Genomic DNA, 26,973 nt, shown 5'->3' on the forward strand with positions numbered 1-26,973 from the left:
AACCAAAACAAAGAATGGGGATTTGCTAATGACCTACTAATGACTTGTCTTTATGTGTCATTCATGTTTGCTTAAAAGTGGAGCAAAGTTCAGCAAATATATTCATCCATCAATATCCTCACACCATCGTAAAGATTGTTACAATATCTCACAAAAATGTATGGATTTACCATTGTTGTAGTTTCCTCAGTAACTCAACCTCTTCATGACTTGATAGGTGCGATTTTGTCAGTAACTGATTCATTGAGTCCTTATAAATTTGTACTTGTATCATCTAGGAAAATATCTAATTACTTAGTTTTCTTCCAACCTTCTATTTTTCCAGTCCTCAAGATCTTCTACAGGATTTTCCCTTTATAATCCAGAATACTTTACCTTCATTATTGGTGCAGTCTGATTTTAATAGAAGAGAAGATTAAACAGTTAAGAACTGTTGATTGATCAATTGCATGCCATCAAGTCACTGACTCTTAGTGATCATATAGATTTTCTCTATAACGATCTCTCTTTAACCTGGTCTTTCAGCTCTTCCAATGGTGCCCTGATTTGAGCCTGATTATTAATCTGTTTTGTTTTGTATTGAAGACATAGACACACATACACCCTAGGCCTGGGACCAAAGCCAGGAGAGAGCACCATCTGTATCACTGGGAGGATGCTGTTCCAGAGAATGGAAGCTGTGACAGAGAAGACATGATTCCTTGGTCTCGTTAGATGACAATATTTAGAGAAGGGACCTGGAACACACCCACTCTGCCTGCAGATAGCAGGTAGGCAGAAATAATGGGTTAAAACTATGTTTTGAAACCCATATTCGACAAAGCCTATTTGCAGTGTCAACCAGCATGAATGGCTTACAGGGCCAATTTCCAGAAGAGCCAGATCTGTTCTTATTGCCTATATCCATACACTTCATCAGTAGAGAGATCCTTTACAATACTGACGCTCAGTGAAAGTGAAACTCTGGTGAATGAAGGATCAGTGTCAACTTCTGTTGCAGTGTCTAGCATGTTGCCAATTTTACCTGCCTATTTGTTATTATACAAGGTCTTTCCAATTTTGTGATTAGTGTCATAGGGGTAACTCATTCATGTGGAGTGCACACACCACAGGTGAAATCCAGCAAGTTCCAACAGGTTCTGGAGAACCGGTAGCGGAAATTTTGAGCAGTTCAGAGAATCGGCAAATACCACCTCTGACTGGCCCCAGAGTGGGATGGGAATGGAGATTTTGCAATATCCTTCCCCCAGGAGTGGGAGGGATTGGGGATTTTGCAGTATCCTTCCCCTGGGGTGGGGTGTAATGGAGGTTACCACCAAGCCACACGCACAGAACCAGTAGTAAAAAAAATTGGATTTCACCATTGGCATGCACCAATCAATTCCACTTCCGGTCAAGCTTGACTTCTCCCTAGTGCATGGCACCACCTTTGCAGCCAGTTTTAACATTTGTAGAGTCTCTTACAATGGCTTTCAAGCTTTTGTCAATGCCTTTCTTTTTGATTATCTACAATCACTTGAGCAGGTTTTCCTGTTTTTGAGTCTTTCTCTGGAGTCAAATTATGAAGATATCTTCCACCCCGCTCACTGCACACAGAATAATGTTCTTCCTTAATGGTACTGGGGAATTGTTGGTCGGAATTGTTTGCTTTCAGCATAACTTTAGTTGCATCTATACAGCTGTTGAAGAAGATGGATTCTATTTCACCCTTCTTGCAGAGCTCATCAAATTCTTGATCTAGGGACTTGATAATTTTTTCCTGGGCTCTCTTGACTGTATGTCAAGTTTCAGTTAAAGTCTTTGCCATCTAGCTTTTCTCTACCAAGAGATATGTTTTTGGCTTGATGCAGCTCTCTTGGATCTTGTTCAAAATTGTAACTTGTAAATTTACAATAAGGGTCACAAAAGAACTGTTCGCTTGTTCTCACTTTTCAAGCACTTTTGGATATATGTCTCTTGCAAGACCAGCTGCTGGGTAGTTTCTAGCACCATCACTACTTTATTCTCTTACAGAAGGCCATATCTGAGAATGTCTTGTAGTACTGGGAGTTCAGACGGTAACAAGTCTCTGCCATGTCCAGTTCGATTGCTCATGAATGAATGTTCCCAGTCTTGTTCTTTTTTAAGAAGCCATTATAGACCAGTTATCACACTCAAAGGAAACAAGGCCAGCAGCATTAATACTTTCAGACAAAATAATGTTTAACAAAAAGAGAAAGACCACTGAACCTGTGAAATGAAACAAAATATTAAAAAGTTATGATATTTATGTAGTTATTTACAAAGCACATCTAAATTATATTAAAGTAACCAAAATACCTTTACAAACCCCAAGGCATGGGAGCTCCACAACTTTTGAGCACCCCTAGTGTTTAGAAATTGAAAGTTGAAAAATTTGACACACCATCATCATAATTTGGGGTACATTTATTCAGTATATTCATGTCATATCTTTGTAGTTTCCTTCTTTAATAAATTGCCTTCTCTGTCTTTTATTATGCTCATTTTTGTATGAGACTAATCTTTTATTTATAATCTTGTCCTTACAATTTCATCATTGGGCAATTTCTTTGCATTAATGCTTAGAGTGATAGAGCTAGAAGTGATTAGAAGAGATCTAGTTCAACAGCCAGATTAGTACAGGAGCCTCTAGAACCTGGGTGTCCAACTTTTGGCTTGGACCGTATATACTGGTAGTTCTAGATTTACAATAGTTTGTTTAGTGACTGTTCAAAGTTACAACAGCGCTGAAAAAAGTGACTAATGACTATTTTTCACACTTATAACTATTGCAGCATTATCTGCATTGGAGGTCACGTGATTTACATTCAGATGCTTAACAATTGGTTCATATTTTTTACAGTTGCAGTATCCCAGGGTCATGTGACCATTTTTTGTAACCTGACAAGCAAAGTCAATGGCGAAGCTAGATTCACTTAACAATCATGTTACTAATTTAACAGCTGTGGTAAGAAAAGTCATAAAATGGGGCAAAACTCACTTAACTAACTTCTCAATTAGCAACATTGTGCTCATTCAATGTGCTCACTCACTCATTCAATTGTGGTAGTAAGTTCAAGACTACCTGGAAAATATGTAATATAGTTAATGGATATAAATAACATAATAACAAGAGCCGTGGTGGCACAGTGCTTAGAATGCAGTACTGCAGGCTACTTCTGCTGATCGCTGGCTGCCTGCAATTTGGCAGCTCGAATCTCACCAGGCTCAAGGTTAACTCAGCCTTCCATCCTTCCGAGGTTGGTAAAATGAGGACTCAGATTGTTGGGGGCAATATGCTGACTCTGTAAACCGCTTAGAGAGGGCTTGAAAGCACTGTGAAGCGGTATATAAGTCTTAAGTGCTATTGCTATTGCTATTAAAAGTTTGTGATCTTTCTAACTGTCTAAGGCTGCATGCGGCCTGTGAGCTGCAGGTTGGACATGCTTTTTCTAGAACATCTCAGATAGAAATAATAATAATAATAACAACAGAGTTGGAAGGCTTGGAGGCCTTCTAGTCCAACCCCCTGCCCATCCAACATGTATAAATCATTCAACGTGTATAAAAGAGGATTAACCATATCATGTTGGCGCCTTTTCCTCCGGCTGACAGCTAATGTGAAGAAGTTTGCTTGTTCATCTTTGGAATTCAATGTTTAGTTGGACCAGGTGTTTATTTGCAATCATTTTGCCTTCTGCCTGTCATTTTGTCTTCTGTTGCTTTTTGCCCTTTGAAATATTTTTTTTCTTTGTATTTAATTATGGCACAAATTTCAGTTTAGCTATTCACATATCAAAACTAGTCCTTTAAAATTAATATCTCCCTAATCATATAGAACATTGCTACAATATTGTTGGTCCAGTGATTGTATTTGTTTTCTACAGTTTAAGTTGTAAATTTGGTAGCTCTTGTGATCTGTTTGGGGTGACTGAATAGAACTGCTGCATGTTTATTTATTTATTTATTTATTTATTCATTCATTCATTCATTCATTCATTCATATTTTTATACCGCCCTTCTCCGAAGACTCAGGGCGGTGTACAGCCAATAAAACAACAGAAATCCTAAACAAATTAAAATACTATAACAAGTTTAAAAATCTGATTCAACCGCTGTATACTTAAAATGTTTGCTTGTAGAGTTTATAGTCAAATCTATATTGGTATTGTCATCCAGTGATGACCCTCTTTAGAGATCTCTTTTATTTTGTTGGAAGAAATTGTTTGCTTTCTTGCAGAATTTTATTAGTCTGCTTCCTGTTTTATTTCATATACTAAAGACCATTTCTCATTATTTCAGATGCTATTTTAGTTCCAGCTTAAGGCCTTTAGCCCCCTATAATTTGTATGACATCTCTCTCCTTTTAGAATAGAATTTTATTGGCCAAATGTGATTGGACACACAAGGAATTTGTCTTGGTGCATATGCTCTCAGTGTACATAAAAGAAAAGATACCTTCATCAAGGTACAACATTTACAACACAAATGATGGTCAATACATCAATATAAATCATAAGGATTACCAGCAACAAAGTTACAGTCATACAGTCATAAGTGGAAAGAGATTGGTGATGGGAACGATGAGAAGATTAATAGTAGTGCAGATTTAGTAAATAGTTTGACAGTGTTGAGGGAACTTTTTGTTTAGCAGAGTGATGGCCTTCGGGAAAAAACTGTTCTTGTGTCTAGTTGTTCTGGTGTGCAGTGCTCTATAGCGTCGTTTTGAGGGTAGGAATTGAAACAGTTTATGTCCAGGATGCGAGGACATAAACATGTTTTTAACACAACATTTTTTTGATGTTGTGTTAAAACATCAAACATGTTAAAAGGTTGTTGCAGATAAACAAAGAATTGTTCAACTTTAGCTTCTTTTACATCTCTGGACAAAGCTGAGACTGGGATTATTGTAACATTGATTAGTTTGCCTTAGATTTGAATTGGGACAGTCAGTCGTGTTGTATAGTGCCAGTGTTTATAGTGGTTTTCACTAGAAAGAGACCTAAATGTAAAAAAAAATGGAGTATCTTAGAACATGATTGCCTTTTGGATGAGAATTAAGTAGTGATCAAGCTTCTTTGACAGGCTATAAAATTGTAGCTATTTGTTCACACCATGTTGGCAGGTATTTGGACTTTTAAATAGGATAGGCAAAAAAAGGGTTAGAAGTTTTTTTCATTTGTACTCAATACTTTAGATCGCAGTCTCCCAAAACAACTGTTTAAAAAAAATGTGTAGGGATATATCCCAGTAGTTATGCTTGCTGGAGACTCTGGTAGATATGCTTGCTAGAAACTCTCATTTGTAGGTTGCTGGGCTACTTAGTATTGTGTTCCTCATAATCAGTGAATTCTTGGTTGAAACATGCTTTATGCTTCATGTTTGATTTTGTAAATACATGTCTTCAGAATCTCTCATGTAGTAATAAAAAGGGAATTGCAATAAAAGGGAATTAAATGTCTCTTTTTTTTCATTTTTCATGGGATGAGGTTGTAAATTCCTACCAGAAGGTAGAAGTAGTTTTTCATATCTTTAACAAATATCTAATCCCATCGATCTCACAAAGCAAAAGCAGCAACACCCAACCATTTTGAAACGCGAAGTAAAATGCATTCTGGAATTCTTTAGGTACAAACATGAATTGGCACATTTGAAAGTTGTGTTTTTAATAAGTAATTGATACAGTTTTTTAAAGTTTTATAAATATGCAAAGATGTTTGTGTTTTGTTTTAAAAATATGCTTAATTTTAATAAACCGTGCCAAATGAAATGTGAAAATGCAATCTCACTAATCATGGAAGAGTCTATATTTTCTCTGCACTTTGTTTATTACTTATTTATTTATTTATTTCCTCTTTTTATTATTTTAAAAAATGACTCAAGGTGCCAAACATACCATCTGTAATTTTTTGTGATATTTGTAAAAATTTGTTTCTGGATTCTTATTTGTTTGTTTGCTTAATTAAGATTGCTACAGATAGTCCTCAACTTAGGATCCTTATTGCAGGCTCAGTTATGGTTGTAAATCATGACAATGGTTAAGTGGGCCACCCACATGACCGCATCCGATTTTGCGGCCTGTTTTGCGGCAGTCATAAAGCAAGTACTATGGTGGTTAAGCGAACCTATTTTTTTGGTATGAGGTGGTTTTGTCAGAAACTAGAAGTAAAAATCAGTCATGTAACTATTGGAAATGGCCATAAATGTGGGCCAGCATCCAAAATGCAGTCATATGACCCTGTGGGGGCTGGCCATAAGAACTTTGGATTGTAAATAGCTTTGTGGGGGGTGGTCTGTTGTAACCCAGTTGAGAAATTCCTGTATTACCAAATAAGTCTTCCTTTTACAGAAGAAAAAATACTGTCTTACATGCAAACTAGTGGTGGTTATATGAGGGGAAATGAACGTAACACAAAATATATTCTGCTTGATTTCTTAGGTTTGTGAATTATAGTCACATTCTGGAAGTATTTCTTATATATACTTTTTTCTAGGTTCCCTTCTGGGATGGTTTTATATGCCTTCCTTTGGTCTATAATAACTGCCAAAATATAGAAAACAGCTAGATGGTAAACAAGCTAGATGGTTTCTTTATGCTTCCCAGATTTCTCTGCTCCACCAGCTGAATGCAGGGTTTAAATCTGATTTGCAGAAAGTCTTTACATGGAGAATGCTTCTCAACTCTGTATGGGAGATGTAGTCTGGGTAGAATGGAGAGGATATTTTGTTGTGGGGGTGGGAAGCAATGCATTTGCTGACTTCTGAAGAAAATGCTTTTTATGTGATGTGTGTTTCAAACTTGTCAGAGCAGTTTTCTCTCTGGCTTTGCATTCTTGTTAGCCCCAGGAGGAATTCTGACTCAGCTTCCTTGTGGGTACCCTGTTGTTGCTACAGTATAGCCCCTCCTTGCTTTCCCTGAAGTGCTCTAGGCTTCAGAATCAAGAATTCAGGTTGAAGATTTCAGTAGTGTTATTTTTTCCTCTTGCCTTCCAAAAGCAACATTTTAAAAATGCATCATAATTACTTCTGCTTTTTTTAAATTATAGATTAGATCCCACATGTTCTACCATTTTTGAAAGAGCTTGTTTTGTTTTGTTTTGCTTCTCATCTTATATCCATACACTATAAATTATGGTGGTGAGAGGAGACTTAACATGAGAAGGACTAAAGAAGAGTAATGTAATAAAAGTTCTAAGTAGGGATGTGTTTTGAATGTCTTGAGGTATTAGCTAAATAATGTTTGCAGCAGCAATGGAAGCAAAAGGAAGAAAGGACAATTTGTCTCTGAAGTACCATCTACAATTGTTTTGAGAGACATATATAAGCATCATTGTAAGCTGGTTCAAGGTTTGGTATCTTTTCAGTACACTGTATTCTTTACAGGTCAGACATGTTCTACTACATGAAAATACTCGTAGATTGCTAAAGTATTTTAAATGGAGAGCGAGGGTGTGGTATGAGCAGAAACTGGTGAGCAAGCAAATAACTTCCTAGGGCCATTTTCATTAGTATATATTTTCATAATGTTTTCTAGTTTTGCCTCTGCAGAAGAGGTGGTAGTGCAGATGGTATTAGCATGCTAGAGTAATTGTAACCTCTTCTTTCTGAATCAAATTTTGACCTTGTGTAATAATGGTAATTCCTTATCAGAAGCCAATTGGCAGCTATTGGAAGGCCCACAGAATCAATATTATATGCTTCAAGTGCTAAGAACCAGTATGTACATAGCTGGAGTGGACACTTTATATTTTTCAAATAGCCCCATGTAAAGCATGTTGCAGTTTTCCACCTGATGGTAATGAGGCATGAGTTACTGTTGCTAGGTCCTCCTGTGTCATGGAAGGTCAAAAGTGGTGCAATTGCACAACAGTTCTGCACAGACAATAGCAACCCACATACATAGGGCTCCATTATTCTCGTGGTATGCTTTTGGGGAAGAGTAGTTGGTTCGCTGCCATCCACATCTCATGGAGGAGGCTGTTTCATAGCCAGGGACACAAAGAATGCCCACTTTCTTGATCTTGCCAAGTGACATTGCTTCATTGAAGGAACATGCCTGATTTGATGGGACCAGCACTATTGCCCGATTTGGTGGGACTGGCAAAACCACTGGAAGCAGGGGGTCTGATGCTATGCCATGTTGATCTTTAAAGGTGATAACCAGGACATGAATTGCAACAAAAAACTTACCAGGACCCAGTGAGGCTCACATAGCAGTAGTATTAACTTGGTATACTGAGAACCATGGATTGTTCCATATACTGAAGCTTCCATATACTTTTTAAGAGCAATACCACGTGAAAAACATTGCAATGGGCCAACTTGGAAATGAATAAGGCTGGACTGACTAAGTACAGCCTTTCAAACTAAGAATGGGTATAACTGTTGCATAAGATAGTTTTGTGCAAAGTCTCTTAGGAGCCATGAGTCCAGGGGACTGCACTGATCGTAGTTCTTTTTAAGGTCTTTTGAGGAATGAGTGTCACTGTTTAATTTTCATTCTTGAGCAACCTCAAAAGGAGCCTTATTATAGCTGTATTTTTTTTTTAATCCTCATATTATCCAGAACTATTACTGGCCTTTTCTTTTTTCATACTATAGCTGTATGAACTATGGTATATTAGTAGGGAAATGATTTGGCAAATATGCTTCCTATTGTTCAGATTTCTGCCACTTTCATTATCTGAAAGAGAGAATTTATACCGTGACCACGCTAGAAACTAAAATATGGAATAGTAAAGAAAATATTAATAATTCAAAGACAAAAATAGGCACCTGGGTACATAATTAACTTTTTCTAGATGACTGTAAAGCGGTCAACTTTTAACAAAATATATATATTTTGAAATAGCATGCACATGTCTTCAGTGTTGCCTGTAGGGGACAGTATTGTACTAAAACATATTTGGAAAGATACAGTCTTAAAAAAAACTGTAATAATTCCTGTGCTGCACCAAATTACAGCTTTCACTTGAGCCGGAGTATATTTAATTATACAATGCAGTATTACTCTGAGTTGGCACTCAAGCTTAGTCACATAGTTGCAGCCAAGAAAAATTCTAAAAACCTGGGAAATCTTAAGATCTACTAGATAAAAGTCATTATCAAGTCTAATGTAATAAGGAGAGACTGAACCTTGTGCAATTGCTGTTACTATTATTGTTTTGTCTTGTTTTGTCTTAAATACTGTTACATTGTGTTCTATATTATTGGGTACAAAGCACACAACCAATACTACAAAATATTTAGGGGTTGATTCCTAAAATGAACGAAAATTATTACTAAATGCAAATTATGAAACATGACCATGTAGTGAGCAAAGTTTGCAATGATACATGTTTAACATTGATTGCATTTCAAGCTGAGCTTTTTGTGCAATGGTTACAGTCTCATCAAATTCTTTTATGAGACTACAGGGAATTACTTCTTAGAAAAGAGATTTAATATGTTTTAGGACTGTAAAAGATACTTCTTGGAGGTGATTCACAATTTTTTTTCATGAACATTTATTAATATATGTGTATGAAATTTGGCAATTATGGATGCCTTTAATTGATACATTTCCTTCACTATCTGAAATGCAATGTACTAATCGAAACCAGGTTCTTAAATATTTAATGCTATGTAGTATTTCTCTATGGCAGTGAAAATAGACAGTTGAATCCTATTTTAAATATTTTCAAAATAGAATAATAAATATTAATATTTAATTATTAACAAAATACAATTAATTATTAATAAAACAAATATTAAATAGAATAATATTAAAAACAACTAATGTGGAAAGTTAGTCTACTAGACTGTTTCCATCTTTTCTTTTTTAGACAGTCTAGGTTAAGCAGATAATCAATATATCTAGAATTACATTGAAGTAGGTTAGATTATCCTCCCTCCCTCCCTCCCTCCCTCCCTCCCTCCCTCCTCTTTCTTTCTTTCTTTCTTTCTTTCTTTCTTTCTTTCTTTCTTTCTTTCTTTCTTTCTTTCTTCCTTCCTTCCTTCCTTCCTTCCTTCCTTCCTTCCTTCCTTCCTTCCTTCCTTCCTTCCTTTCTCTCTCTCTCTCTCCTCCCTCCCTCCCTCCCTCCCTCCCTCCCTTCCTCCCTTCCTTCCTAGTAAGCAAATGGCTCACTATGACAGTTACCAGTTTGTCATTTCTGGTTTCATCCAGATGGAATGACATATTTCTTAGTAATTTGTCCCTTAATAAATTGTTTAGGTTATCAAAACAATTAAGTATTTAGCTGTAGGTGTCAGTTGGTGTCATCCAGCCATCCAGGAATGAAAAACGGATAAGGCCTGCCTGGCAACGGATGTGACTTTTATATGTGAGAGAGTGCAGGATTAATTCTACAGTATTATTACAATGTGTTTGTTGTTGCTGCACTTCGGTACATACGTTTGTGGTTCCAAGCTGTGATTGATGGATCAGTTATAAAGTTGCAAGCCTGTTCATTTTAGGCCGCTGCTGTAGTGCAGAGAATTGAGGAGGTAATATGTTGATATAATCTTGGTATTGCAGCTGCCAGCATAATGGGAATATTGGACTGCTTTATATCACTATTAACATTTCAGAATGAAGGAAACATTAATTTGAACATGCAAATTTAATTCATGAACTATATCTTATTTGTTGGAATACATAATAAGCAGAAAACAAGACAATTCTTCCTGGGCATCATTATGGTCACTTAGTTTCAATCCATTTGTGGCCAAATTTTGTGTCACAGAAAAATCAAAACTTAGCCAATTAACAAAAGTGTGATTTGATTCTAAGAAGAATTGGATGGAAAAGGGATTTTAAAATACTTTTAGATAGCATTCCATGTGACATTATGCATGATAGCATTCCATGTGACATGAAATAAAGTGATTATATAGTGAACAAATGTTGTTAATAAAGAATCATTATAACATTAGATAAAGAAATTTCTCCTTCATATTGAATAACATGAATAAGTTATTCATGTCCTCACCAAATAAGTGCATGAGATATGAGTAGCATGGAAGTGGCTTGCTTTTTGTGAGATGCTTTTTGACTTCCCAGTCTTGCCTATAGCTCTGAGAAATCCTGGTGGTCTCCCATCCAAATTCTAACCAGGCCTCATCTCCATTTGGTCTTTTACAGATAAGCTAAATTTGCTTGATGAAACTATATTTGAAAGCAATTATTTTTTTTCATTGAGAGGGATAATTTTAAACTGCTGTATATTGGTTGCTTTTTGATATCTTAAAATTCTATTGTCTTCTTATAAGCAGTCATCCTAAGAAAATTATTGGGCTAACGTCTGAGTGTAAGTGGTAAATGCAGGTATGATTAAACTCCCTAAATTATAAATCCGATAGAATCTGATCTAACACTTAAAACAAAAATAAATTATAAATAATTATAAAGGAGTTTTGTTTCAACTCAGCACAACATTGTCTCCAGCAGATTCATGTGTGATGCTTCTTTAAAAAAAACTGCAAGAGGAAAAATAATCCAGCAAACTAGAAACGTTTACTGCAGAATTGTTTCTCAAAATAAAAAAATAAAAAAACAACCCAGCATTCTCCGATATTCAAAATAAATTTACCTTCCTTCAACTTCAACATGACTTTTTGGTTCCCCCCCCACCTCAAGGGCCCCTTGTGATGAGCTGTTCTCCCTCTTCTATTTGGCACTTTTTAATCCTGCTGTCAGAGTCCAAACCTCCGGTTCTCCAAAAGTGCCATTACTTATTCCAACTCATCCTAAGAAAACATTTGCTGTGTAGCAAACCAAGAATTAAACAATGCCTAAATGTATCTGATACAAGGATGCCAAGTTCCTGTGGCTCTAAAGTACTCTTTTGAGAATTTACAATGTTTAACCAAATATTTAAATATTACAACAATTAATTAAAACATCACAGTGTATAGTCTTTTTCTATGTGCATTGTTAACTGTAGTGCATATGGAATTAAATAATGGCAGTTGTACTACAGCCAGCTAAGATTTATTTGTAAGTAAAACTCCCCATCATTTTTGTTTAACAGTGTGCAGTGTTTTGGATTGAGATTAGTTTGGAATTAGAAATAGATTAAGAATGCAGAAATGGGGAGAGAGAAAAAAGCAAACGTGTCAGCTTCTATTTTCAGAAATAAATCCACTCAATACATTTAACTTTCCAGCTTAGACTCTGTCAAAAGCAGCTTGGTGTTTGCTTTTTTCTCTCCAGTTCTATAGTGGCAGCTGGGCTTCCTGTAAGGGCAGAGGCTGACATGGCCCCTTCTGTGCCGTCTTCAACAGCTCCTCCTCCTCCTCTGTCTTGCTTTCAAAACTCCCTGTGCATTTAGAGCCTGATCTTGTGCAGAAAATATCCCTGACATTTGAAGAGCTCCAGGGATTCAGCGAGCATGCTCAGTCCTGGCCGACTGCTAGAAAGAGGAAGCTAGTTTACATAGGAGTCATACCAAGCATAGCCTGCATGTCAGCGCAGTTAACTTGCAGCGGGCTGTGAGGAGAATTAGCATGTCTTTGTCCTAGGAAGCCTGAGCTCTTCCAGGCCTTACCCTCCCCCAGCGCAATCTCAGTGGCGACGGTGGGCATAACGTACTCTCCACTTTCTGCCTCCAGATCTCGAGCTTCCGAAGGGGGAAATCTTTTTTTTTTTTTGCCTCCCGCCCGCCCGCCTTTTTTTTTTTTTTTTTGGTACAACCACTCCATTTTAATATACTTTTGTTTTGATTAGTCGGAGGCTGGGCCTTGAGGCTGGTGGAGCTTGGGAAGGAGCCTGGAGCATTTATTTGCCTGTGTTCTCGCTGCTGTTGCGGGGTGAAAGCAAGCAAGCTGGTCTTCTTTGCTAGCCCACTAAATGCTATTTATGAAGATGGACCTGTTGAATTACCAGTACTTGGACAAGATGAACAACAATATCGGCATTCTCCGCCAGTATGAAGGTAACTTATGATGCCTGTTGCCTGTAGCTCCCCCCCCTTCTTCTTCTTTTTCCTTTGTAAAACCTCTGTTAAGTTTCCTCTGGAACCTTTGCTGTGGGGTGATTCCCCTTCCCTATCCCTACCATTGTGTCCAGAAAGAAAGAAAAAATCATGTACAATATTGACCCTTCAATTAGAACGATAGGGGTCTTTTTTCTCTGCATTCTGTCTCAAAGTGGGCACAAGTTGCAACTTGCAAAGGCAGCGAATATCATTTATAGGTGAAATGTTTATTAAGTTGTGTCAGAAGACTTCGATTTTCTGTTTCTGTAGCCTCTGAAAGCTTTCCTTTGCCTGGATGGTTTTTTTCTTGACGATATACATGACTTCTACATGCTTCCTTTCTTCGTTAAGTACAGATGAGCGGCAACAATGGCTGAATGCTAGGGTGGCAAGTTGTTTTTGTCTCGTATCAGTTGCTGGTTTTAGGGCAAAATAAAGTTTTTTTTTAATTACTCGGCTCCAGGGATTGAAGGGTGTCTGTATTACAGAATACAGAGTAGCCCTTTGTTTGACTTCTCATTTCCTGTACAGCTCTGAGAAAGCTCTGACATGGAGAACCGACTCCCCTCCCCTCCTCTGGTCCCACATCTCCTCCCTCCAGGTCTGCTCAGCAGCCTGCCCCTCACGGTTAAAAGCTACAGAGCTGCTGGAAACCAGGCATTCTGGCCATCTTCTAGCTGATTCTACTTTTCTCTCTTTTAATCCCCATATGTGTGCTTTGCTGATACGGATTTTTTTCCTCACCAATATACAAACACTACAGTGGCATTACCCAACCTCACCCCTATCCCAGTTCTGGTTATAAGAGAGGCAGAATTTTACTGCTTTTTAACAAATTCAGTTTTAGTTTGAAAAGGCTGTGATGGGAAGGGAAGGGAAGGGAAGGGAAGGAAAGGAAAGGAAAGGAAAGGAAGATAGACATCAGTAGTTCTGGTTGGCAGGAGGGCTGTTTTTCTGTTGGCGTCTGTGCAAAGTACCAACAGACAGGCTGACACACAAATATTGCACAGATCTCTCAATCTCTCTTTTCCGGTTTTTCAGTTTGAAAGTTTTCCACTATTGTTTGGAGAGTGCTTTGTTTAATAGAGATCTGTGAAGAATTTGTTGAGGATAGCAAAGTATAAATCTGCTAAGAATAGGAAAAGAAAAACAAATGAGAAAGCTGGCAGCGAAATGCTGGTGCTGGAAACATGTCAGCTGAAATAACAAGGCCTGCCTTTTCAATAAATTGGATACTCCTCAGAATGTATGCCTTCAATCTCACGCTTTAAAATAGCAAATATTAGAGATGACTGTGGAAGAAGAGGTTATCTTACTCTAGATGCTTTCACAGAGTTCTTGTTAAAGAACTTTTACTTTAAGAAAGAACTTATTTCTTAGCCTGGTACCTTTCAGATATCCTGGAAATTCTGAAAGCTGGAGCCCCAGGACCTCAGTTGGGGTACCAGGTTGCAAAAGGTTAGGCCATCCTTTAAATTCCCCTTTAAAGAGCCTATTGTTTGGGGGGAGTGTTACTGTTCTGTAATACTTTTCTTCTTGATTAAATCAAGAAAAATACAATTATGTAAATAAAAAAAATAAGTTTATAAAGCATCTGTGGGTGTGTACATTTTCTTCTGCTTTAAAGGTAGCAATAGCACTTAGATTTATATACCGCTTCATAATGCTTTATAGCCCTCTCTAAGCAGTTTAAAGAGTTAGCATATTGCCTCCAACAAGCCAGATCCCCATTTTACCAACTTTGGAAGGCAGAGTCAACCTTGAGCCGTTCAGAATCGAACTCCTGGAGTGAGCAATGAGTTAGTCTGGAGTACTGCTTTCTGACCACTGCGCCATCACGGCTCTACTATGTGTTCTTAGAATAGGGAAGGCTCTTCCATGCTACTGTCATGTATATTAGAGCCTTACAATTCATCCTACTGCAGTTGACAGTGTATACATGTACAGTCAAGATGAGTAAGATCATAAGAAAAATGCAATAATTTTAAAACATTTTAAATTTCACTGTCTTAGAGATAATTGACTCTCTTATTGGAGGAGAGAGAATAATATGCACCTTTTTTTCTTCCTTAGACAGATGTTCTCCCAACATGTTGGGCTGCAGTTTCATTTGCCATGCCTAAGTACTGTTAGTTGTGGGCCAATGCATTTGGAGGGTATGAGCTGGGAAAGTTCCCTCTTAAGCAATTAAAGAAATAAACTCTGTTCTTGTTTTTTTATTTAAGAATTATTTTTGAATGTACATATTTATTACAAGAGAGGGTTATGATGAAAAATTAGAATTGCAAAAACTTTTGAAGGAAAACTATTTCCTAAAGCAAAACTAAACATATATTTCAATATAAACCTCTGAGGCTGTTTAATATCTATACTGCTCAGTTTGAAAGAAATTGTCTTTGAAAAGGAACATAGTCTATTAGGTTATTATTAACACAAATGCTTCCAGAGGACGTCCGGGAGCATTTTGAGATGATTCAGAAGAGAGAATCATCTTTCCACTAGAAGAAAATGGAGTAATAGAGTAACGGAGAATTCTGGAACTCTTCATTTAACTTTAGTGTGTGGGATTTTCCTTGTGGAAAATATACTAATATACATAGAAAACACATGAGGACCATAAAAGTGGTCCTTCATAAAGAATAGTATTCCTTTATGAACCTTGATTTTAAAGTTGCCTCTAACTGGGAGATCAGCAGCATATAAATTAAATAAATAATAATAAATTGCAAATAAACTCTTCAGACTTCCAAGCAACCCGTCTTCTTTCTTGCCTGCTGTCTATGCAGTTGTTTGCTTGAATTACGGACCCAGATGTCTGATAGAATACTTTTATTGTAGGGATATTACAGTACTCCCACAAGTAATAGATTGTGTCAGGTTGGAAAGTATTCTCATCTCTTATCCCCACTTCCATTTATAAATATCAGTACCATAGGAGGGAGAAAATAGTACTGCAGTATTGAAGGTGAATGGGGACCAGTGCACTATTTCTTACTACTACCTGTGCCATTTTTTAAAATATTCACTTTTATACATATTAGTGTATGTTTGTTTTTCATCATTTGTTTTCCATTTTGAGGGCAAGACTGCTCAATAGGCTATATAGCAGTTTTCGTCTTTCGTTTTTCCAGTATTGCAATGCAGGCCAAGTCCTTGGTATTCAGCCGTATAGATAGCAGGGTTTCTTTTTTTAAAAAAAACAAAACCAAAACCAAGCTGTTTTTTGCTCTGTTCCCATGTTGTTATTGCAGGACCTCATAGATCCTTCAGAGGATTAATAGATTGGCTATGATAATAGGGGAACAAGCATACTAAAATGTAGTAGGAGACACAGTGAACTTTTGAGCACTCAAGATCAGGTTAACACTGTGTCTACAAATAGCACCAGATTTGAACTTTGCCAAGTCTTCTTTTATGACCTTCCTATGAACTTTGTATGGCAGTTGGATAGGTAGTGGCATGTGTTAGAGGATGTAACTCCAAGAAAAGTGCTGGGTGAAGTTGTCGCTCCCTTCTTAATTTTTCCAGAATTTCTCAGGATCAGGAAGTGGTTTGGGGGTTTTTTTGACGTTAAAATGGCAGGTGATGTTGCTGCTTTGCCCTGTTATTTGTTCTGGAATATAGGAGGTACTTTTTAATTTAAAAATTTAAAATTAGGCCAAGATAGGCAGTAATGCAGCTGATATTTGCACTTTTGTGCCAGCTGCTGAAGCTAGGACTGCATAGTTCCAGTTATTGTTTTGTTTAAGTTTATGAAGTTATGCCATGCTACTTTGTAATGACAGAAATGCATACTACTGGCTTCATCTCTTTTGAGATAGGACTTCAAGCCAGAATCCAGTGAAAAACATGTTGTATAGCTATGTAGGAAGAACTGTTACATTTATTACACGTATCATCTTTAAAATGAGATTTGTATTCATGGACTTTGCTATGAGAATACAGGTTTTTGGGAGAGATCTCTACATTTCAGTAGTATTTTTGATGAATTCATTCCTACTGATTTTTATCCAATTATATGTAAAAACTAAAACACTGCAAATTTTGCGTGCAGTCCAATAGAAAAAGATTTGTGGAAAGAAGTGGAAACTGTGCATACATGCTATATTTATGTTCATTCACCTTAAATGGCACTTAAGGTGGAAAACTGCTAGATTTTGAGGTTTCAAGGGTCCATACTACAATACACTCATTAACTTTTATTTGATTTTTTTTTTTTTTGCAAATAGAGCAGAATTGGAGGGATGGTATTGCTTCTTCATCAACTAATGGCATTTGCTGCTTCTCTCTCTGTACTTGGGCCCTTCCACATGGGGCTTTGGAACTGCTGCTAGATTGCAGCCTTATAGCAGAATTCATACCCTGTTATTCACTTTGGGGAACCATGTTCATTTTCTTCTGGTTTGGCTCTGGCGAAGCTTAAATTGCAACATTTCTGTTTGGGACCATTGTTATTCATTAGCAAGAATTCCTGCCAATCTGTGCCTTGTGGCTTGGTGGCCATTTTGCTCCAGGAAATCTTATATTCCAGGTGTTTTACAGGAAGTCAGACTTTATTTTTGTCTTCATCTTGAAGATTCATATTGGAACAATTTACATCATTTGTGTGATTGCTGTAACTTAAAATAAAATTTCACATCCATGAAATTTAAAAATATACCATAAAGCTGGATAGGTGAAAAATAAATGTTACAAGAGATCTTTTCTATCTGTAACCGTATTCCTATAAGTGAACTTCTTCATAAACATGTGCCATTAGACTGAACCATTTCAGTGTTTATGTGGACATGATGGAGTCTGTCCTTCTTTATTCCAGTTATTTTTTGTAGTACAATATTCTTGGAATATCACTTGAGCAAGAAATAAGAAATGGGATAAGTTGAGACAATTCCCTTTAGGCATGTTCTGAGGCCCCAAATAGTGTTATTTCTAGTACATTTTATATAGACAGACTAGAAAACTGAATTTTATAACAAAAGAAATTAGATCCATATGTGAAGATCAGAACCACTACTTTTTCCCTCCATTTTTGCATGATAGCTCATATTACTTAGTTGCATATTACATAATTGCTTCACTTACTTCCTGTAAGGATGAAGCATTAGTTGGCTGCAAACAACATTTGGCAGAGCTGTACAAATTAAACAGTTTTGTCTCTTTCTTCCAAGGCAGCCCAGCATACAGATATCTGAGGAGGAGAAGCGTGATATCTAATGTGCATTGAGCAGTTTGTTTAAAAGCTTGTGAATTGCTATCTTGCAAGTCTAATTTGTTAATAGAGTTTAGCTTCTTTGTATATAAATTGAATAATTTTAGGAGATGTTTGACAAACTTTACATTCAGAAATTGCCTTTGCAGGTTCATATTTACACAGGAAAAATAATGCCTCTTTTTTCATTGCTTTAGTGATTTAAACGGTGCTCTTGTTTTTAATGTCAGAGAGCGGGGAGGGAGGGACAGATAGACAGACAGGATTCACTCACTCTCTGGTTGTTTTTCATATTTAAAATACAAAGTAATTTGGGACATTTAAAATTTTTATCTTGTGTGCCTATTATAAGAATTAACAGTTGTCATTGTTCTCTAGAATTGATTTTCAATTGATACATATTATGTTACTATTCCAAGTATGTATTTATATAGAAACTAAAAGTTGCAGTTGAAATTTTTTAGGTTTGATTTTTTTTAAGTTATGTGTGTCATATACAGTGTACATGTACTTCCAATTTGCATAAAAGTTGCCTGTTGAAACATTGGAATTCTTGTTTAGTGCATTTGTTGGGATTTGTTGGGATGAGAAAGATGTGTGGCTGCTTCTAAGTGAATTGTAAGCATCCTGGCTTCTTGAATTAGATGCAAATAATTATAGCATGGAAAGAAATTCTTTCTTGGATGCTTAATCTGGCTAAATCATTTTAGATGTTCTATGCTAACATCTGGTGTGCATTGCTTCTGTTTAGTTCCCCCATCTCATCCCCAGCTTGCCTGCTGTGGCATCTTAGAAAGCTATCACAGTCATTCTGTGGTTGGCTTAAATTAAATCACATGGAGCCAGCTAAAAAAATGCTGACATATGCAATTTTTATACTGAACACAGTAAAACCACAGGTCAGAATTAAAAAGAATTTCTAACCGTTTGTGTCTAGACTCCAGGCTACAAAATTAAGAAAAATGTCATAGCATAAAATTGTATATGTTGCAAAAAGATAGATATCAAAATTTGAAAAATGTGAAATGTATTTAACAAAAATACAACATGCGAATTATTATAATCTCAACAAGGGTCGGCATGAATGAGGAGACGGCTTGTAACACGAACCATTTATTGACAACAAGGCAACTCCAGAACAGAATCAACACTAGAAAAAGAGTTGACAGCTCTTAAAATACTGAGCTGTCCAAAACAACAACCAATAGCGAAGCCCTAATTTTCCCGCCTAAAAAGATGTGGAAATAAACCAATCAGATTGCATCGTGTGAGCACGCTCAATACTCCTTCAGCAGCTCCTCAGACACAACACTAATGAAGGTAAATTTATATGTTCCAGAATAATGTTGAAGAATAATGTCGACTCCAAGTCAGTCACAGGGACCAAAGATTTATTCTTCCAAACTTTTGGGTTCGTGCTGAAGCCCATCATCAGGGGACTTCTCTCTCTCCAGAATATTCCAAAAAATTGGAAGAATAAATGTTTGGCTGATTCAGATTGAATCCTGCAAAAATATAACATTTATAAAATCCCTGAAAGTTGCAGAAATTTAGTGATTTTACCCCAAGCAGAATCACATAGTAGTCACAGAACTGGAAGGGACCATAGAGATTAGTGTAACTAACCCTCTTCTCAGTGCAAGATAATCCATGTAGAATGCAGCTGCAGGATCCCAGGCAGACTATCCACTGTGTGCTTAAATATCTATATTCAACTACTATGGCTGGCTGCACAATCAGCCAGGTGTTTAGATTGGATTTAACATTTTTGTCTTACCCATATAATTTAATATAGGGATATATAAGGTAAAGGTTTCCCTCGCACATATGTTCCCAACTCTAGGGGGCGGTGTTCATCTCCGTTTCAAAGCCAAAGAGCCCAGTGCTGTCTGAAGATGTCTCCATGGTCATGTGGCTGGCATGATTAAATGCCAAAGCCGCACGGAACACTGTTACTTTCCTACCAAAGGTGGTCCCAATTTTTCTACTTGCATTTTTACATGCTTTCGAACTGCTAGGTTGGCAGAAGCTGGGACAAGTAACGGGAGCTCACCCCGTTATGCGGCACTAGGGATTCGAACCACTGCACTGCCGACCTTTTGATCAACAAGATCAGCATCTTAGCCACTGAGCTACTGCGTCCCTAAGGATATATAGGGATAGTTTAATAATATTAAAGATATTGTTGGAGGATGTATAAACTGTTCCAAGAAAGGCTGTCTTTTGCAATATGTTTTGTCAATGCTGATGATGTTCAGGTGATGTTCTAGATATTTTGGAATTGCACCCAAGAAGCACTATTTGCTTTCTTAGGCCATAGTTGTTCTACTGTTGTTTTACAGGTCTTTATATTTTGTGACTTTCTCCAGTTCTTCCCCCCTCCCCTCCCCATTCTGCTGTATCTAGGTATCCATTATCCAGACTTTTTCTCTTTGTTATTGACAGTTGTTAAGACTGAGGAGTTGTATATTTATCTGTTTGATTTCTAAAATCCCAGAGCATCTTAGTTTTTTACTTTTCTGACCTTTGTCTGTTTTATGGTTCCACCAGTTCTTGCTTGTAGGCAAAGGGTATTTCTTGCAGTTGTTGTTGTTATTATGGTTCGTTACACAGTCAGCTAGATGTTCAGACTGGATTTGGAATTTTTGTCTACCTATCAAATCCTTTCCAGGGATCTGGGATAGGCAGATCTAGATGTTTGATGGTAGTTACAGATATTGCTTGCAGGATAGAAGCTGTTCTGAGTAAAGCCACCTTTACAATTGAATGTCAGTGGTATTGAAGTGGCGCTCCCATTGTTTTGGATGATGATGGTGACAATCAGAAGCAGGAGCAGCAGCAGCATAACAATGTGAAAGCACAGTTGCCAGTTTTTTGTTGGTAGTGACCTTCATATACTTCAAGCTCTTTCCAAGTACCTAGGATGTTTTTATGTATCAGCATAGTATATGTCTGTCCTGGAGGCCATCTTTTTCTTCTAGCCTTCGAGTCTTCTTTCGTTGGGGGTGTTACTTGGAATCCTGACATTATATGTGTGGATCCAAGCCTTTTATAATTAACAGATGGAAATTTTGTTAATATGTAGGTGTTCTAAGTGCTGTTCAAATTATTTTGGTATGGCACCCAGTGTGCTGATAATCACTAAGACCACCACAGTTAGTTTGTGCCATATGATGATTATTATACGTTAACCTTTTTAATTTTCTTTAAAATTATTAGATTGCAGTTAAGCTAATTTTAAAACAGCAAAGGAAAATATGTACTATCATCCTTGGATGCATTTTGAGTCTTGGGGATTTTTAAAATTTATTTATCAAAAATATATTTGATAAATTAAATTTATACATCTCACCCAAAGCAACTCTTAATACCCTTTTTTAGTCATTGATATTCAAGTCCTTTTTCTTGTTTGATGAAATACTTTATAATGGTTTCGGCTTTGTTTATAAGATATTGTCTAAAATATTATCTATTTATTCTGCTTTATATTTCCAACCTACAACTTAGTGTGTGTAGTTACTGTTATAAAATGTTGTGATAGAAAAACAATGTTGATAGAAAAAACAGTGTAAAGACATTCTAAATTAAGAACCAATCTTAATAAACATAGAATTTATGTTTTGGAAAACATAAATTGGAAGTTCCAAGCAAGACTTTTCTGGTTCTCTGCCGCATTTATCCTTAAAATGATACTGGGTATTTCTAAATTAATTATTTTCCATTCACCATAAAAGATGTGGAGTAAAATAAAAACCCATTTTAAGTCATATAACTTACTTGATATTAAATCCCTGTTCAATATAACTTGTTGACATGAAGCAAAATTTAGGAAAACCAAAGAAAAGAGCCAGTTCTATTTCCCATAATTCCAGATTTGAGCATGAGATTAAACCAGTTTCTATGCTATCAATTTCTTGCCATGTCAAAAATCAGGCTGCCTTTTTTTATTCCAGTGCCAATCCCTTGACACTGTTTTAATGTAGGTACCGCAGCAAATTCCCCATAATCAATAACACTTGGCAGCCACAAATAAAAAGGCAAAGAATGGAACAATCTGAGACACAAGTTACTCTTTTCTTCTGCATGTATGACAAAATAAAATCATAATTATGGAAAAAGATATTGTAGTTCTTATGTCACATGTGAGAGAATAAGGCAAATATTGTTTTATTTTTTCAGACAGCATGTTTTGTCTGACATAAATTAAATATGACTCATGTGCAGCTGACTCAGTGGCCAAAACTGGAGCATCTTCCATCACCTTGTATTGTTGTGGCCATTTTCCATGAAGTTGGATTAGAAAGTAGATAACCTGAGGCTGTAACAAACTTCCATTGTTCCCTTTCTGTTACTATCCATGAATTCCCCTTTCTCTGGCAGTAGTTGGGACTGAACAAAAATCAGTCCAAGGAACACGAATTCCTATTCATAAGATCCATTAAGAAAAAGATTTAAAGTGACACTCTTGATTTCTGTTCTATATTATGTTTAGAGCTGGGGCTTTTCAAAGAGTAAATTGGTACTTCTTAATCCCCCAAAAGGTGTTTACATAAAAGATTTTGTGTCTAGGTATCAATATCCCAACTTTTCTTAAAGACCACACAGTGAGCTCACAAGTCCTATTTAATTTCACAGTTTGGGGATCTAATATTACTCATATATGAGCTGGTGAACTTCTTGTCAGGGTTCCAGGGTAACTTGGAACCCTGACACTTGCAAGCTGAAATAAACATATGCTGCAATCTATGTTTAAATCAATTCAGTTCATGCAATTTCGCCTTCTTCCTTCCCTGCTCCTAATCGGCAGAAGTAGAACAAATGAATGTTCAATAACATATTTTGGTGACCCAGGCATTAAAATTAACAGCTGAAAATAGAATGTGCTTTTAAGTAACATTTCCCAGGTCCTGCTTATGTAGTTCCATCAAGAAAGCTTAAGAAATTGGCTATATCATCAGATGACATCCATGAAAAGTCCTTACAGCCAAGACTTAGTTTTTATATATGTTTATCTGTCATAAAGTTTTGGTGAAAGCAATACATGAAACGAATCCCAAGGAAATGGTCTCTAGTACAGATAGTTGTCATGTCCCCTTGGGACATCTGCAGTGGGAAGATGAGCTGGAACAAGAACTGACAGAGATGGAGAGGCTGGCTTCCTTGGCCTTGGAGGAAACTGGGGAAGGACAGTGAGTCCAGGCAAGGCTTTTCTGAATTAGTAAGGCCTACAGAGCTCAGGAGAAGAGCAAGTACTACTTCCCCATGATCCGAGAGCAAGGAGGGAACAGAGACGGTGAGATCAACACTGATTGAGCCGGCTAGGAGGGAGGAGAATGCCCTGCCCCCTTCCACAAGGCACACCTGGGGACTGAGATATAAGGAGGTGCCAGTGGGAGGGGCATTTGTCAGGAATAAGTGTTGAATCTGTGGAGCCTTATGTGTACATGTCAAAGCCTGGAGATTGCTGTACTCTGTCTTGGGGGGCCTGCCAGTTTGCCTGCTTCGCTGAACTTCTTGCTCTGGTTACTGTTTAGCTAACCTAACTTATTGGACTGCTGGCCCCGGTTAATGTTTGGGCTAACCTGGCTTACTGGACTACTTTCAGCCAGAGGCTTCTGAAGGTGCGTGTGACAGCTTTGCTCCAGGACTTGTAGTGAATGTAGGAACGTTTGAGGCCACAGTTGGAGCAATAAAGGGGAGTTCTCTGTTTGTGTTGCGTTCGTGCCATGCCCCGGGTCATCACAGTAGTCCTTGACTTATGACTACAATTGAGCCCAGAATTTATGTTGCTAAGTGAGAAATTTTTAAGTGAGTTTTGCCCCATTTTATGACTTCTTCCCACATTTGTTAAGTGAATCACTGCAGTTGTTAAATTAGTAACCCGGTTGTTAAGTGAATCTGATTTCCCCATTGACTTTGCTTGTCAGAAGGTTGCAGAAGGGGATTACATGACCCCAGGACGCTGCAACTGTCATAAATGTGAGTTAGTTGTCAAGCATCCAAATGTAAATCACATGACCATGGGGATACTGCAACAGTCATAAGTGTAAAAAATAGTCATAAGTTGCTTTTTTCAGTGCCGTTGTAACTTCAAACAGTCACTAAATGAACTGTTGTAAGTCGAGGACTTCCTATAATCTGCTTCTCTCATTGTGTAGTAGCACTTTTAACTTTGCAAGTACTCACAGAATTTTACTTTTTGATACATGCTATATTATAGGTAGTTTCTGTTTTAGGAAAACAAATGGTAAACTCTTTTCTATCCTAGATCTGAACATTTATTTATTTATTTATTTATTTATTTATTTTATTTTATTTATTTATTTAATCACATTTTTATACCGCCCTATCTCCCGAGGAACTCAGGGCAGTTTACAGCCTGATAAAAACATACATATAAATACAAAATAAAACACCAATTTAAAAAACTTATTAAATAAGCCGAATATTAAAAATTGCGATTAAAAATAATAAAACCCCGTTAAAACCAAATTTAAAATTTAAAATTCTAGTCCAGTCCTGCGCAAATAAATAGATGTGTCTTAAGCTCGCGGCGAAAGGTTCGAAGTTCAGGAAGTTGACGAAGACCTGGGGGAGCCCTGGTCTGAGGGTGGGAGCCCCCACAGAAAAGGCCCTCCCCCTGAGTGTCGCCAGTCGGCACTGCCTGGCTGACGGCACCCTAAGGAGTCCTTCCCTGTGAGAGCGCACGGGTCGGTGGGAGGCATTCGGTGGCAGCAGACGGTCCCGTAGGTAACCCGGCCCTATGCCATGGAGCGCTTTGAAGATAGTTACCAAAACCTTGAAGCGCACCCGAAAGGCCACAGGTAGCCAGTGCAGTCTGCGCAGGAGAGGTGTCACGAGGGGCTCCCTGTATCACCCGCGCAGCTGCATTCTGGACCAACTGGAGCCTCCGGGTGCTCTTCAGGGGGAGCCCCATGTAGAGAGCATTGCAGTAATCCAGACGAGATGTCACGAGAGCATGAGTGACCGTGCATAGGGCATCCCGGTCTAGAAAGGGGCACAACTGGCGAACCAGGCGAACCTGGTAAAAAGCTCTCCTGGAGACGGCCGTCAAATGGTCTTCAAAAGACAGCTGTCCATCCAGGAGAACGCCCGAGTTGCGCACCCTCTCCATTGGGGCCAATGACTCGCCCCCAACAGTCAGCCGCGGCTGCACCTGACTGTACCGGGGTGCGGGCATCCACAGCCACTCTGTCTTGGAGGGATTGAGCTTGAACCTGTTTCTCCCATCCAGACCCGGACGGCCTCCAGAACTGGGACAGCACTTCGATAGCTTCGTTGGGGTGGCCTGGGGTGGAAAAGTACAGCTGAGTATCATCAGCGTACAGTTGGTACCTCACACCGAAACCACTGACGATCTCACCCAGCGGCTTCATATAGATGTTGAACAGGAGGGACAAGACAATCGACCCCTGTGGCGCACCACAAGTGAGGCGCCTCGGGGTCGACCTCTGCCCTCCCGTCAACACCGTCTGCGACCGATCAGAGAGATAGGAGGAGAACCACCGATAAACGGTGCCTCCCACTCCCAAACTCTCCAACCGGTGCAGCAAGATACCATGGTCGATGGTATCAAAAGCCACTGAGAGGTCTAATAGGACCAAGGCAGAGGAATAACCCCTATCCCTGGCCCTCCAGAGATCATCAACCAACGCGACCAAAGCCCTCTCAGTGCTGTATCCGGGCCGAAAGCCGGACTGGAACGGGTCTAGATAGACAGTTTCATCCAGGTACTGGGGTAATTGACATACCACCACACTCTCTACAACCTTCGCCACAAAGCGAAGGTTGGAGACTGGACGATAATTACCTAATACAGCTGGGTCCAGGGAAGGCTTCTTGAGGAGAGGTCTCACCACTGCCACTTTCAAGGTGGCCGGAAAGATCCCCTCCAACAAAGAAGCATTAGTAATCCCCTATAGCCAGCCTCGTGTCACCTCCTGTGTGGCCAGTACCAACCAGGAGGGGCATGGGTCCAGTAAACATGTGGTGGCATTCAACCTCCCTAGTAACCTGTCCATGTCCTCGGGAGCCATAGGGTCAAACTCATCCCAAACAGTCTCAACAAGACAGCTCTCCGACATCTCACCTGGATCCACCCAATTTTGATCCAGACCATCCCGAAGCTGAACGATTTTATCGTATAGATAACCACTAAACTCCTCGGCACGTCCCTGTAACAGGTCATCCCACTCCCCCTGTTGAAGGAGAGAGCGAGTCACCTGAAACAGGGCGACCGGGCAGTTATCTGCTGACGCAATGAGGGAGGAGACGTAACAACGTCTCGCTTCCCTCAATGCCACTAGGTAGGTCCTATTATATGACCTAACTAGTGTCTGATCAGCCTCCGAACGACTGGACCTCCAAGAACTCTCTAAGCGTCTTCTCCGGCGTTTCATCTCCCTCAGCCCCTCGGAGAACCAAGGAGCTGGTTGAGACCTACGCCGGGTCAGAGGCCACAAAGGCACGACACGGTCTAGAGCCCCAGTCGCGGCCAGTTCCCAAGCCGCGACTAGTTGTTCAGCCATGCCGTGAGCCAGACCCTCAGGAAACGGCCCAAGCTCCGTCCGGAACCTCTCTGGGTCCATCATGCGCCTGGGATGGAACCAACGTATTGGTCCCGTCTCCCTGCTGTGTTGAGTGGCGGTCAGAAAGTCCAGGCGAAGGAGAGAGTGATCTGACCATGACAAAGGTTCAGTGACTAAATCCCTCAAGTCCAGATCCTTCAACCACTGTCCAGAGATAAAAATCAGGTCCAGTGTGCCAATGTGAGTAGGGCCATCAACT

The 26,973-nt window shown here is 38.6% G+C and overlaps 1 protein-coding gene across 4 annotated transcripts in view; it reads left to right on the top strand.

The window, feature by feature from the left end:
* Nucleotides 1-26,973, top strand: part of VGLL4 (vestigial like family member 4) — a 105,571-nt gene that overhangs the window by 19,608 nt on the left and 58,990 nt on the right. For 2 of the 4 annotated variants that reach the window (XM_058171744.1, XM_058171746.1), the window contains exon 1: nt 12,707-12,914. The exons of 1 other annotated variant lie outside the window; for it this stretch is intronic. In XM_058171744.1, the coding sequence (XP_058027727.1) occupies nt 12,830-12,914 (85 nt within the window). In that variant the 5' untranslated portion in view covers nt 12,707-12,829. Of the gene's footprint in view, nt 1-12,706; nt 12,915-19,238; nt 19,486-26,973 lie in introns of those variants that run through there. One more of the 4 variants, XM_058171747.1, reaches the window with a different exon arrangement.

This window comes from Ahaetulla prasina, chromosome 2 (assembly GCF_028640845.1).
Source record: "Ahaetulla prasina isolate Xishuangbanna chromosome 2, ASM2864084v1, whole genome shotgun sequence".
NCBI classification, from domain to species: Eukaryota; Metazoa; Chordata; class Lepidosauria; order Squamata; family Colubridae; genus Ahaetulla; species Ahaetulla prasina.